Source organism: Thermobia domestica, chromosome 8 (genome assembly GCF_964235325.1).
Source record: "Thermobia domestica chromosome 8, izTheDome1.hap1.1, whole genome shotgun sequence".
Lineage (NCBI taxonomy): Eukaryota > Metazoa > Arthropoda > Insecta > Zygentoma > Lepismatidae > Thermobia > Thermobia domestica.
In genome coordinates this window covers 9,409,965-9,425,550 of record NC_137461.1, presented here as the reverse complement: position 1 = coordinate 9,425,550, position 15,586 = coordinate 9,409,965, and the positions used below count along the sequence as shown (strand labels likewise).

Genomic DNA, 15,586 nt, shown 5'->3' with positions numbered 1-15,586 from the left:
GTTAGATGGTCGTCGGGCTTCTTCTTCGTGCGTCACACTTGTGTGACCAGTTTTATTTTTTCAATCCATTCGTAGATACTTCCTTGCAGCAAGACATTGTTCCCGTATTGTGCTGAAAGTCTTTCATGGATTTGCTTCCCCTGATACACCTTCCGACCACAAAAACCGGATCACTGCTCCTTGTTCCTTTTTGGTGTAAACTTCTAATGAAGTGGTTATGATCTATCTGCAATAAAAGGAAGACAAAAGGAGGAATTAGGATCAAACTTTCACAGCATCACCATAACAGCATAACAATAAAATAAACGAGGACAGAGGTCTGTATCAACAATGTAAGAAAAGTTATAGCTACAGTGTGGATATTTTTTTTGACTTATCCTCGTATTTTGCAGTTAAGGAAGATCGGAAACAAAATATGTAGAAAATCTTAGTAAAAATTGAAATTTATTTATACAATTACTTTTTACTGGTCGTGAACTTTACTGTCGTCGTGTTTATATATTTTTATATATACGCATGACAAACTATAAAACGAATAAAGTAAGATATTTTTCGGGTAAATTAACTATTAGAAACACTTGTTGATTAAAAATCGTAAATTATATCATACTTTTGCCTGAAATATTTTTAAATAAGACAGAGCAGAGAGGATTTAGTATATTTAAAATCAACACATAAATCAGATCATCTTATTTTATGCAGGATATATAAGGCGTATCTAGAAATAACTTTCCCACGTATACCAAAGCTAAGAAACCATGTGTTGCGCGAAGTGACAGTGTGTAAGTGAGAAAGTAAGACAAAGCATGGCACATGCGCCAGCGGAACTTCCCTAGTGCTCTCAGTAGCGTCGTGGTAGTGGTTGAAGATGGACGTTTCTATTTCAGTTTTCGCCGGGTGTGAAGTGTGAGCAGTGACAAAGATTTTGAATGCACAGGGCATAACGTCAATTGAAATCCATCGTCAGCTGTGCCAGGTCCATGGGCCTAACAACATAAGCAAGCAGATGATGCGTTGCTGGTACTGAGAATTTGCAGCAGGACGCCAAAATGTTCATGATGAGGAGCGCACTGGGAGGCCAACCGTCATCACAGATGACCTTGTGGATCTTGTTCTTGAATGCATCATGCGGAATCATCGCTTCGCAATAACGGAATAAAGCGGTCAATTCCCGGATTTCCCGCTCCTTATTGCATACCAATGTCATGGAGCGCCTGTTGTTCAAGAAGTTGTGTGCCAGGGTGGGTGCCGAAGCAAATGACTTCAGAACGTAAAACGAGGAGCATGGAGTCGGCATTGACATTTTTGCAATGATATAGCTGATGATGGATTTCAATCGGCGCTATGCCCTATTCATTCAAAATCTTTATCACTGCTTGCACTTCACACGCGGCGGGAGCTGCATTAGGAACACCAATCTTCAATCACTGTCACGACGCTACGGACAGCACTAGGAAACTTTCGCTCGCGCATGCGCCATGCTAGAACCTTACTTTCTCATGTGCACGCAGTCACATTTCCTAGCTATGGGACGCATGCGAAATTTACTAACTGGATGCTCCTCGTACATTAAAACTACTTGTTTCATTAAATTACTCGACACGATATGTATTAGGAAAATAATTTAGCAGGTACAGAAAAAAATATTTTCCTATTTTCTAAATAAAGCTGAAGGAGAGTTTTCTTTAATAAAGAAAACGTTTAGTATAACTATTTTCCCAATCTGCACCCAACAGTATATTATATTGAAATTTAATTTGACAAATAGTATGAACAGAGAATCAGACAATTTGTTTCAATTTTTAAGACACACACTAAAATCCATACTATGACGTAGTTTTTAAGAAACTGAATAAACGTCATGTAATCTCAGAAATAACATTAACAGGGAATCAGATATTGACTGAACCCAAACTATTACACATTTTTTTTTAAAAAAAAAAAATACAGACTAAAACCCATATAATTTCAGAACTAACATGACCTGAGAATCTGACACTGATTAAAACCCCTCTTATTACACATTTTTAAAGGAAACTGACTAAATCTCATGTAATTTTAGGAATAACGTGAACAGGAAATCAGACAATATGTTTCATTTTTTAAAAACACTTACTAAAAATAATAAACCTAGTAGTTATTTTTGAACATAGCCTTTAAAGATATACATTATTTGTATGAAATGTGGTCAATTTAATATTACACATCCAATTTAATATTAAACATCCAATTTTCCCCAGATTACGATATAGAAATGTTCATCGCTATGGCTGAGGCCCGTAAGTCTTTGCATTAGTGTGTTTGTTATTTCGTTGTGTGTGGTGATATATTTTACTGTTTGTCTGGGTGTTAAATTTGTTGTGGTTATGTACTGGTTGTGATAAATCATCTGAGACAATCCCAGTGATCGTTCATCCTACGTGTTGTCTATTAATAAATAATATGCGTCCTTGCGTTAAACATTATTGTGGGCTAATTTAATGTTTTTAAATCTAATTTAATTATTTCAATAAATTTTGTTTTGTGACACGTCATGTTGTGACTAACAAACATAACATGAGACTATATGTTTTTCGGAATCATACATTTTTCTCATAGACTTATTTGTACCTGCTTTTACATTCGTTTCCAAATGTACATGCCCGAGTATTGCTAACGTACTAGTGAGGGTTTTAGAACTAAAAATGTTGATTATAAGTAAAACGTTCACTAAAGTTTCAGAAAAGAAAAATCCTTCTTCAGTAACTATCGAATTTATTCCATTTTTAGTTTCATCACATCTAATGTTAATTTTGATTCCGTATAGCACCTTAATTGTCTCTATTTAGGTATTCTTATATCTAACTTGAAGTGTGAAGGTGAAATTAAAGCAAGGATAGGAATGGCGAAATGACTTTAAAAGGAAGAAAATGCTATTCTGTGGGACGTTGAATAAAGAGTTGATAAAACGACTCATAATATGCTTCGTGTTGAGTATTATACTGTACGGGTCAGAAACTTGAACATTACACAAAAATGATGAAAAACGACTGGGAGCTTTCGAAATGTGGGTGTGGAGAAGAATGGATAGAATTAGTTGGGTCGAGTGGAAAACAAATGAGAGGGTCTTTGAAGTGGTGTGGGAGAAAAGAACAATTTTAGATAGTATTAAGAAGAGGAAAAGAAACTGGTTGGGACATTGGCTAAGAAGGAATTGTATCAGGAGGGTACGTAGTAGAAGGTATGGTGGCAGGAAAGAGGAGGAGGGAACGAAGTAGGCTACAACTGATGGACGATGTCAAAACATTAAAATCGTACATGAAGACGAAGAGACCAGCGGAAGACTGTGGAGCATGGAAGCTTCACAGTTACGGCAAGTGACCTGTCCATAATGGCAAAGTACCTATGATGATGATATAACTTTGTCGCTGTAATTTTACGCCGAATTGAAATGCAATTTTTATTAATAATGAAAGCACTATTACTCGAATTAACTTTTATTATACAAAAGATCCAATTACAGTAACGGTATTCATTTAAATATCATACTTGATTCTTTTAAAAAAAATATAACATGATGTATCTAACATGATTTATCAAATTTTTGATTGTGAGTTTATTGACATTCAATATTGAAATTTATACATGATAATTTATTATTATTTTAAAGAAGAAATTTCTTAGCTGAGAGTTTTAATTAACACATTATATATACACATTGAAAACATACATATGATAATTGTGCCGTGCTTATTCAGTGTAATTACTTTTAATTTGACTCTATTAAAACTATAATGCATTGATTATTAATAATTTGTGTTTGGCGTCTTGTTTCCTTAATAATATGCTTTCATGTGAGATGTTTAGAATTAAAGGTAAGAAGTGTAAAAATGAGATACTTATATAATGTTATGATTCACTACAATATATGTTTTATCTTTAATATTGCTTGGGGATAAATACAAAGATTGATAAAAAAGCAACGCCTTCATGGCTGCAATCTTTTTTATTCGTTAACCTAGTATCAAAATTTTCTTTTGCATCTGATAGGTGCATTTGTCTCCTATGTAATGTATTTTCTACTTTCCGACATAGCCCCGCATCCATTTCCACGCATTTGCATCAATGCGTCACTAGTTGGCAAAAGCGGCCGGAAAGAATTGAATGTCAGCTTTCACCACAATTACTATAAGTTGAACTCTTTTTTAGAAAAATGTTAAGTTATGTAGCAATTTGTCGCTGTTTGTTTCAATGGTTTCCGCGAATTATTTCGTCGACACAATGCCAATGCTGTTCCTCTGATGGTCAACCACATTACAAGTGTCTAGACAAAGAAAACAAGTACATTACATAAAGGATAAATGTAGCTATTAGGTACATAAATCATTTTGAAAATCAGTCAAGAAAGAAAATAGTTGCAGTCATGGAGGCATCACTTTTCAACCAAGCCTTTTTAAATCTATTTATAAATGTTTCAATTGCTACTTGATTTAACATAATGTATAATCAATATTAATTAACAATGTTAGAAAAGCATCGAGAACTGTGAGAGTTTCGGCAAAACAATTTTGCCTTCCTCACCAGATATATTTTCAGACAACTAATATCATCTGTGAAACTCCGTCTGGTTGGTTCCCTTCTCATAACTTTTTTCACTGTTTGAAGATAATAAACGAAATGTAATTCCAAACTGAGCGCCAGTTTTCTGAAATGATCTGTGATGAGTAAGGCAATTACCTTTAGCTGAAACGTCTACAGTTGAGAAATATCGGTGCTTTCGAGGTGTTTTTTTAATGAAATACTTTAATTCTTGATTTAGATATAGTTTATTCTGTTTCGAAAATAATTTACTCAGACGCAAGGTAGGCTTTATATCAATTTTACAGTTTACTTGTATAGATGTTGAGCATAAAGATATTTTGTTTGTTAAACTCAGGGATTGAAATTTGCCAATTCCCTAGAAATTCTTTTCCAAGTAAAAGTTTACGATTCGCGAAAGAAATTTTATCTGACAGAACGATTTCTGTAAAATGTTGCATATCATTTTATACAGGGTGGTTACAAAGTCCGCTACCCTTGAAAATAAGTAACATTAACCATTAAACGTATCTTAATAACTACAAGGAAAGAACTGAATGACACGAGCAACAACACTTTCGAGAAATTTTATTGAAATAGGAAACATTAAGTGTCGAAAGGATCAATCTGTTGACCGTCATTATCTTCACAAAGGATAATACGCCGCCAGTCTTTGTGCGACGTTTTTGGAGCATTGCAGGGGTAACTTGAGTGAAAGCTTGTTTCATAGCTTCTGTCAATTCAGTAGTGATATGGTAATGATTTTGTGCAACGATGCTCTTTATGAACCCTCATTGCGCATTATCACAGATGATGAGGTCTGGGTTTCGTGGTGGCAGATCCGGACTACCACGACCAATCCAACGCCTTTGAAAGACTTTCGTAAGATATTCACATACGACGAGGGCATAATGAGCAAGTGCTCATCATGCTGAAACCAACATGTCTCTTTGATTATGTGCTTCTCCAACAGACGAACTAACAAGTTCTGCAACATGTTCAGGTATCAAGAAATAACGGACTTTGTGGCCTCCCTGTATATGTATTGAAACCTTTCCTGCAATAATTCTGAATGTTATATTAAAAATATTTCGTTGCATTTTCCTACTACTGATCACATTAGTGGGAATAGAATCGCATTAATTTAAATTTATTGTTTTCTTTGAAAGTGATACATATTTTTTTTTACCGCAATAGGAGAGTAAAAATAAAAAGTTAATAATTTGGATATCTTTAAATTTCTTTCCTATGTTGACTTTCATTTGCTAATATTTTCATCACCTTATAAAAGAAATTCACATATACTTATGACTTTATAATTGAAAGATGTGACATCAAATGAAAATTAGGTATTACAAGAATCTTGTACTTTGTTGGACTGTCTCAATTTGCGATGGGTTTGGATTTGAAAGAAATCCAAAGAATCATAAAAAAACGTTAAATACTATCGTAAATTAACTGAAATACATGCGATTTGCATAGGTATAGTTATATCAATTTTCCAAAGAACTAGAAGTTCACTGTATGTTATGTGTAACAATAGAATTGCCAAACATCATAATAATGATTACATTGTTGTTTCATTTCAGAACTACGTGATTTACGACAAGCATTTATAAATGTCATGAGCGAAATTAACCCACCTCCCGAAGGATATTCACCATTCGCGAATCTACATCAAGGTAATAATAATATGATTTTACAGTTTTGGGTTTCAAAAATAGGTTACAGTATTACTTATGGGGGCTTAAAATAATATTCATAAAATTGATAATTATTTTTCAGTGAAGATCTGTAACTATCACAGTATTATTAGTATCACTAATAATAATCTCATACGTCCTTACAATCTCATGAGTGTCTTTGAGGACGAGTAATTTAAGTTTCTAATATTAGTAAAGTAAATATTTCATTCTTCCACAGTTTTACATAAAATTGTTCTTTTTATTTTGGACAACCTTCTCCTTTATCTACAATACTTACAGATATATATTATTTTATTAGTATTGGCAACCGTACCCGTTAGATTAAGAAATTTTCATGGCATTATTCCATATATACGTCTAATATTATCATTGTAACATTCTTTGCTTATATATTGTTTGCTTTAGGCAACAATAATTCTCAAAACTGAATATGTATTTTTTTTATGGCGGACAGAATTGTACACGTTTCATAGTTCTGTAATGTAGACCACTCATAACTGTGGTGATTTAGAAAAATACTTTGTGAATTCTTCTAGATGATTGGATTACAATATTAAAGTTTTCTAATTACAAATTCAAAAGCAAGAAATTCAGTTTAATATTTAATTAAACAATTTAGAAATTAAACTAAATATAAGTTTAATTGGAATAATAATAATCAAAAGTTATGCGCGAGAAACACAGTGGAGTGTGGAAGAGACCAATATTTACGAAAAGTGTAATGTCAAGATGGAATTTTAGTAGAGGATGGATTTTTAGTAGTTTGTTTCAAAACCATTGACGAGATTAACATAGCAGCACTAAATAACTTTAAACGCTTAATTTCATCAGCTTGTGATATAATATTGACAAAAATTAGGTATACTAACATTTTTCCCCTTTTGGGGGTCGTTACCTATATCTCAGTTTTTAATAGTCTGAATAGTTTATGATCAATGCGTTATTTTGTAGCATTTAGTTAATCAATGTATGATCATTCACGTATCTTTACACTACTACACTAGTGAATCAATACAAGCAGAAGTGGTTTAAAACTACTTTATTCTGTTCTCATACATGATACAATATTGTTATACATTTCAAACTAGGTCTCTAATCTACAAGGCAAAGGAGTCTACACTTAAAAATAACATTTCTTTTATTCGCTTACTTCTTATATAATTATTTCAGATATGGATTATTTTAATATAATATAAATAATATTTTTCCTTAGCTTCCTAAATATATCCTTAATGATAAATATCGCTACAATACTATCTACAAATCTTTAATCTCCTCAAAATCCAATCCTCATTTTCACCGACTACACAAGTATACTTTTGCACTAGCATGCAGTTAACTTTATTGTACTTTCCATTAACTTACCCTATCTTTAATAACCTAATACTTCTGTATATCCCTATTACTTTTTCATGTTTTACTTAATTGAACCAGGATATCAATATAACGATAACACATCGCTCTGAACAGAACAATATCATTTTTTAAAAGGGTAAATACAACAACTAATCCATCCTCTTTAAAGACTTGTACCCATTCCCCCGATTTTTCAGTACTACATTTCCTGTTGTAAGTTTTGGAGGTTTTAAACTGAGATAGCATGGATTGTATCTGTATGTGGTATTGGGGATCTTGGACTTCTTCTAGTATTTTCTATTCGATTTCGACCAAATCGTTCTAATGTTTCTAGCTTTTTTTTTTTTTTTTTTTTTTACTGAAAAGTTAATTGTTCATCAAAAGTGTATAAGGTTTTTGTGGATGTTATATTCACTTCCGGATTCTTTTATATAGATTCTCTTTCAGATAGATGCTGTAGTTCTCATCGCCGTAACTTAATTTACATATAAAATTTTTGGAATGCCTCCTCATACTAGTCCGATTGATCAACGTATTTTTTCTTAGCATTTCATGTTTCTAATTGTATTAGAAGACCAAAATCTTGTAAATGTTATGACTCCATTAGAATTATAGGTGGCTGACCCCCAGTTCCGGTTTCAACCTTGCCTGAGCTTCGGATTGAAGACACATCGCCATATTGTAGGGCAAATCTCTTGACACTCCTTGTTGTATCTTATTTTCAGATTCATTATTAGGACATCTGGAAGCGAAGTGGTTTTGTCTTCACGAAAATAACATGACTTTTCCCCAAGCTGGACAAGAACCCTTGTTATGACTGAAGTTGCACCTTTTACGTTCAAATATTTTGCCTCTCATCCTTTTTTGGATGACGAACTATCTGTAGATTTCGTCAAAGAAAACTGCACATCTTGATTGTGGTAATCGAACAGTATTTATTTGTGATAATGTTGGTTTAAGACGTTGCATTTTTTCGGTCTTTTCCATTGTTACTGTACAATCTATGGCAACCTTTTTTTTTTTTTTTTTTTTTTTTGCATAAATAAGAGTTGTGCAATGTTATTGCTTAACATATAAAACATCAGCTGGTCCCTTAAGTTTTTAAACAACATGTATAATTGTAGAACAAAAGATGCTCTCTTGGCTGACAAAAGGGATGATATTTTCGCACGTTTGCTTTGTATATGAAATTAGTATCTCTCTGAGAAAATATTTATTTTCCCTGTACAATGTTTTTTTAAGGATAGTTGCAAGTTTGTCGTTTTTTATGTTTGTGGTGACTTTAGCCAACACATATGTTATAGCTTATCATGAGCCATTTTCCCAAAAGCAGTTAAACAGATTGACAATTTTTTCTTCGATTTGCGCTATGCGTAGCTATTTAAAACCATTTAAATGAGGAGTCGTTCAACATTGAACTGCTGAAAAATTGAAAGTTTTGATATCTTTAGAGGGTAAATAGTTCTTAATTTTTCTACCACTTGTTTTATATCTCAAGTACGTTTCTTAAGCTCTAGGGCAAAGAGGTAACTATGACATTTTAAAATATCTAGTTAAATATTATTGTATTTGCTTACTTCTCATATAATTATGTAAGACAGGGTTTACTTTATTATAACAAATCGTCTCGCTCCTTAGCCTCTTAAATATCTTCATGCAGGATAAACATCAGGTACAATGTAAAACAGTACAAAGCTTTAATCATCTCAAAATATAATCCTTATTTGCACATGCTGTACGCACACTGGCTCAGCAGTAGCATATGATAACTTTAGTGTTTAATAACCATACCTATCTCTAACAAAAACACACTCAATTAGTCAATAATCTATGCCCATGCATTGTGAATGACCCAACGTTGCGTGAGGAGTTAGGTGTTGACCCTGTGGAGCTCCTGTGTTTTTTTAATTGAAAGAATCAATGAACCAATTTTCAAGTACTGTTACCTCAGGAAACACTTCTCTCTGAACGTAGGCACAAAAAAGATTCAAATCTGTACGCAGAAGATGAAAAAAAAAGGATGTTACGAAACAGTTTCTCAGACGACTTCTTCAACACCTTTTTGGCAACTTAACACATTGAACCCATGCACCCATACCTTACACACAATAGTATATACAAACGACACACAATCGTTGAGTGCTAACATCTCTTTCCGTGTGTCAATTCAACGTTTTTTTTTCCAAGAGTATTTTCGTGAAGAATCACATTTATGGTATCTACGTCGATGACTGACGGTCATTCTGACTATAGAGTATAAGTCTAATCTACTTTCTTAAAAAAAAAAATCAACTTCTTACCATGTTTCAGCAATTACATAAGCCCTCTTCAGTGCTAGAGCGCTTTTCTCTGGTGCTTGAGATTCTTAATTCAATCCCCGGCTTAGTAAGTTTGTGGTGGAGAACATTGTGCTCGTGGGTTTTCTCGGTTTACTCTCACTTTCTCATTCCACCAAATTCTTCCGTCATTATTCACTTGCTTCAATTATCGTCTCCCTTACTTTAACAGGCATAACGTGGGATGTTAAACTCAAAGATTTCAATTCACTTTCAGTTTTTTTTACATTACCTCTAAACACTGCATAAAATGTTTCCTTGCTCCTGCTGCATTTAATCTTCGATTAAACTTTAGAAATAAAATAGATCGGAAACGTAGAAATTTGTCCATTTGATACTTTGTCTCATTTTGGCTGCCAAATATCCAAAGTATTCGTAGAATTAGAATACAATACCAACGAACTAAACAATAACAGTGGAACAACGAAAATATATCCTTAGCAACACATTGATTCTAACACATGAACAAAACACAATGAATTTAAGCACCTATCAATATTAATGCCACAGGTATTATATTTGAAATGTTACAAGTAAATGTGTGTTTTATGGTGTATGAGAGAAACAATTTGGATGCGAGTTTCAAACTAAAATACGTGAATATATGTATACTATAATCTGGTTTAGTACGATGCACTAGAAAAGGGTTTTTACTATGTTTCCATTTTAGTAGACATGATGCATTATTAACCCCTTGCGTTCCACTGATATCCTTGTGGGCGTCATAAAATACTCCATCGCAAAACACCAGTGACATCCAAGAGGTTGTCATGAACACATATCCTTTATTAAGGATTATATTAATCCTGAATATTATATATATATATATAGTAGATGCAAGGTACGAGTGTGTGTTACTATTTCTCATTATATGATAGCACCTTACTCACAGAAAAAAGTGTTTTTGTGTTAGTAGATTGCCGGCCTAAGGGAGCATTCAATTTAGAGGTCTGCACGGGCTCGGACCGTAAATTTTTAAATATACAACTTTACTTTTCGGGCGTTTACGGGTCTAACTTTGTATATATACTGTACAATGATATGTATTGCACCGATATTTCTGGAGAACTTTTAAAGCACAACTGCAAAATTAAACCTCTAATTGCTGTGAATGAAAATACAATTTTGCGTTAATTATTAAGTTTCTGTAATTCGGGCTTATTTCGGGCTCATCTATCACACGAGCTCGGGCCGCGCTCGGTCCTAAATACTAGAACATAATTATTTTGGACTCGGGTCGGACCTCACATTGTAAATTCACGGGCTGGGCCGGGCTCGGGCTAAAGATTTCGGCCCGTACAAACCTCTAATTCAATTGCGACAAACTGTGCTTCTTTTGACGATAAACAATTTTCAACTTCGAGATCGGAGAAAAGAAAAAATAAAAATATCTCCGGGTAGTGTTTTCGACCTCAAGCAGCATAGTATCCGTTCGGAACATCAACATTTCCTTTTATCAGTCCAAATGTTCCACAAAACATTTTTTTATCACTAACGTGAATGCACTCTTCACGCATACACAATAACTATATAACGGTGTAAACCGTCTTTTAAGAGTAAATGAAAATCTGGTATTAAAGCACGGACATAAGAAAATGACAACTGGAACGCAAGGGGTTAATACGACTTAAATATTATGAATTTAAACTGAATGTGGTAACTTATACTATTTGTTGCTTTCTTAATACTAAAAGATACTCTTTTATGTAGGAAAGCCTACCATCGTAGAAAAGCCTAATAGTACTACATATGTCATTTCTGAAGGTGAGTATTTTTAAAGTGATATTTAATATTTGTTTGTTTAATTATTTCTAATGCGGATTATCTAATCAGTTCTATAAAGGTAATCAAGAAAGTTCTGTCGCTTTTTGTAGAGGTCTGTGTTCAATTTGTTCTCACACCATTACTTGAATGCGAACGGAGATAAGGCAAATGTCAGTTGTTGGTGCGGGTATATCCAGCATACTACCTGGTTGTGGTAGTTCAGATACAGCGTGAAGTTGAATAAGGATAGAGTGAACATGGAACCTCCATAGAGCGTCATAAGGGCGTGTATACTTTACGAGTTCAAACTGGGGTCAAACGCCGTTGCAACGGGGCGAAAAATATGCCAGGCATTTGGTGACGGTATTGTGAACACGCGGACAATGCAGTGGTTTAACAAGTTTAAGAACGGTGACGAAACACTCGAAGACGCACCACGTGGCAGAAGACCAACACATGTACAGAATGAAGACTTTCAGGCAGCGATTGAGGTGAACAGTGACCAGATATGTGAGGAACTGGGACTATAATTCAGTGTGAGTGAGTAATCAATTCGGCACCCACTTCCATCAACTTCAGAAGCACTTCAAATTGGGTCTTTTAGATCCCACATGGTTTAACTCCGGACTAAAAGACAACGCGAGCAGACACTTGTGTTTCTTTGCTGTGTCGTCTGAGGAAGGAGCTATTTCTGGACAGAGTATTGACATATGTTGAGAAGTGGATCCTGTACGGAGCTCAACTGCGCAATCACCATTGGTTAGCATCCTACGAACCGGTTAAAAACAAACCGAAATCATCATTGCATCAAAAGAAGGTCTTTTTGTGTTTTTGGTTGGCTGATCGCGGCATCGTGCATCGGAACTGCTGCCAGCTGAACAGAGGATCAATGCAAATGTGTACTGTTAGCAGCTGACGTGTTCAAGGAAAACTCAAAACTCTGGAGCAAGCACTTCTGAATCGCAAAGGGGTCCTCCTGTTACAGGACAATGCTAAACTCCACATGGCTAGGATGATTCGGGACACCATTGTACGCCTTGGTTGTGGAACACTTTTGCATCTGCCATACTCCTCGGACCTATCACCGTCCGATAATCACCTGTTCCATTCCTTGGAAAATCACTTTAGAGGACGCCAATCCAAATCCCTAGTAGAGGTGCAAAATGCACTTGATACCTTCTTCGCTTCGTGGCCCAACACGTTGTACCGCGATGGAGTCCATGGCCTTCCAGAACGTTGGCAGAAGGTCGTCGTTGCTGATGGGGAGTATTTTTATTTCCCAGGTACGTTGTAGGTGACATATCGATGTTCGAATGTGGTGGATGAAGAAGCGACAGGACTTTCTTGGTTACCTTTGTATAGCGAGAAATATTGGATTTAAGCGTTTTTGGAATTCTTTTCCGTCATAAATATTATTTGGATTAGTAATTGGAAAATTATTCGTTGGATTGTTTTGTTGATGGAAATTGTCTATTTGACTTTTGTTGGTAAAGACTTTGTATTGCTGAATTGGTTAATTGAAGCTACAAACATCACAATTTGTTATTTGTCTTGGGATAAATTTCTCACATGTCTGATTTTTTATATTTATTGTTATAAAATATTGAATTTATGTACCCCCTCGAGTAATAGAAATAGCTGATTAAATATATTAGTATTTATCGTTGAGGCTCGCGAAGTAAGATAACAGAGCCGAGGCAATTTCTTAAGTTAATTAAATTTTGCTTTTTTTCCTTACGATTGGTAATTCTCCGCATTTTCCCCTAAATAATAATGTTGAGTGTCTAGCCTCATAATACACCTTTCTTGTCCTGCTCTAAACAACCAGAGGCCCATATTGGTGCTATCAAACAGCACGTTACATTATACAGCGAAACTTATTTAAACTAGAACTTATACTGTGGATACTTATTCATTGTTCCATGGTCCTAGGTAAGAAAATAGTTTATGCAATGTTGTTCTTTAAAACTGCAGTTGAATGTGTCCAATATATATAGGGTGTTTCAAAACAACACCGACAACGTTTGGTTCCTGACACCAAGATAAGGCGAAAAGTATCGACCAACTGCTTTCTTTCGGCGTTATAGGCTGCCGAAAACATGAAGAAATGATCTTTAAAGGTCCATAGCTACAAAACTGTGGGACTTACCGTAGTCGAGTCAAGACTTCATTTAGGAACTAATATGTGTGCTATTTAAATACCCATGTTGCAGAATCCTAAGCTACTCACGCAACAATTTTTGTAGAGTTTGGCTACGGTCATGCAATTTGAAGTATTCAAAAACCACCTCTATAAGAATTGTTGCGGAGATACCGCAGTATTCCGAAACATGCGAAAGAATATAATCCAACAATACCGTAATCTTTCTACTAGTTCAGAAATCGCGTACGATGGTAAGTAAAAATATATTCGCAATGTAACTGTAACTTTTTTACACTGTTCATACTGAATTTTTAACTTCGTTTATTTTATTGTTATGCTGTTATGGGCATGCTATGAAAGTTTGATCCTAATTTTTCCGTTTTTCTTCTTAGTGTTGGAGATAGATATGCCCGCTCAGGGACGTAAATAAGGGCCCCGCAGATTCCGCATTGTAGCTGGCCCAAGCCATCACAGGGCCCCCAAATCGTGAACTGGGACGTAGAGAAGGGGCCCCATTCCACGCTGTCTGCGGGGTGGTCCCCAAACTTTTAGTTACGCCACTCTGGCCGCTCCATTAGAAGTTGCACCAAGAAGAATCAACGAGCAGAGATCCGGTTTCTGTGGTCGGAAAGTGTATTAGGAACCTTGACTGATTTCCAGACGATGTGCCACTTCACCAATAGTCACTCGGCTGTCTAATAGAACCATGTCACGTACACGCTCAATCTTGTCATCATTTGTAGCCATAGATAATCGTCCGGCTTCTTCCTCGTGCGTAACACTTGTGCAACCATTTTTAAATTTTTTAATCCATTGTAGACACTCCGTTAAGGCAAGTCTCAGTTCCTGTATTATGCCAAAAGTGTTTGATGCATTGCGGCCCCTGATACTTCTTGCGACCATAAAAACCTGATCACTGCTCGTTGTTTTCCTCTTTGGTGCAAACCTTTAATGGAGCGGCTATGATCTATCTGCAACAAAAGGAAGACAAATGGAGGTATTAGGATCAAACTTTCACAGCATCACCATAACAGCATAACAATAAAATAAACGAGTATAAAACTCTATGTGAACAATGTAAGGAAAGCTATAGCTACATTGCGGATAATTTTTGATTTACCCTCGTAAATGAACTACTTCTGGTTTCAACGTTCATGTTGATAAAGTGGAAATCGGTAACAGATAGTTAGAAGCGGTTTTCGGCAATCGATTAAGTGTCTTAAGAATATATTCCGTCTTCGCTCTAATCTCTCTATTGAAACCGGATGTGACAGAAAATTGATCCGGTTTTAACGTTGGTTACTATAGAGTAGATACGGTAATCAACGACGTAAGCGATTAAGCGTCTCAGTAATAGTCTCCTGTAATCGATTAAGAGCCTCAGTAGTAGTTTCCTGTAATCGATTAAGAGCCTCAGTAATAGTTTCCCGTAATCGATTAAGCGTCTCAGTAATAGTTTCCTGTAATCGATTAAGCGTCTCAGTAATCGTTTCCTGTAATCGATTGAGCGTTTCAGTAATCGTTTCCTGTAATCGATTAAGCGTCTCAGTTTCCATCCTTAAGTTTCTACTGAGGCGAGAAATGGCGCAAATCCATTAGAACTTCTTTCAATATTGATCCAAGTAGAGCAAAGATATAAAACGGTTTTAATAAATCGATTTAGCGTTCTAATAGTAGATATCATCATCTTTCTTAACCCTATTCAAATCTGAAGTTGTAGAAAT

The 15,586-nt window shown here is 35.1% G+C and overlaps 1 protein-coding gene across 1 annotated transcript in view; it reads left to right on the top strand.

The window, feature by feature from the left end:
- The window catches only part of LOC145692677 (uncharacterized), a 1,521,027-nt gene that overhangs the window by 304,576 nt on the left and 1,200,865 nt on the right, over nucleotides 1-15,586 (top strand). The window contains exons 62-64 of the mRNA XM_081768059.1: nucleotides 2,241-2,279; nucleotides 6,147-6,239; nucleotides 11,666-11,719. Of these exons, the coding sequence (XP_081624185.1) occupies nucleotides 2,241-2,279; nucleotides 6,147-6,239; nucleotides 11,666-11,719 (186 nt within the window). The remainder of the gene's footprint in view (nucleotides 1-2,240; nucleotides 2,280-6,146; nucleotides 6,240-11,665; nucleotides 11,720-15,586) is intronic.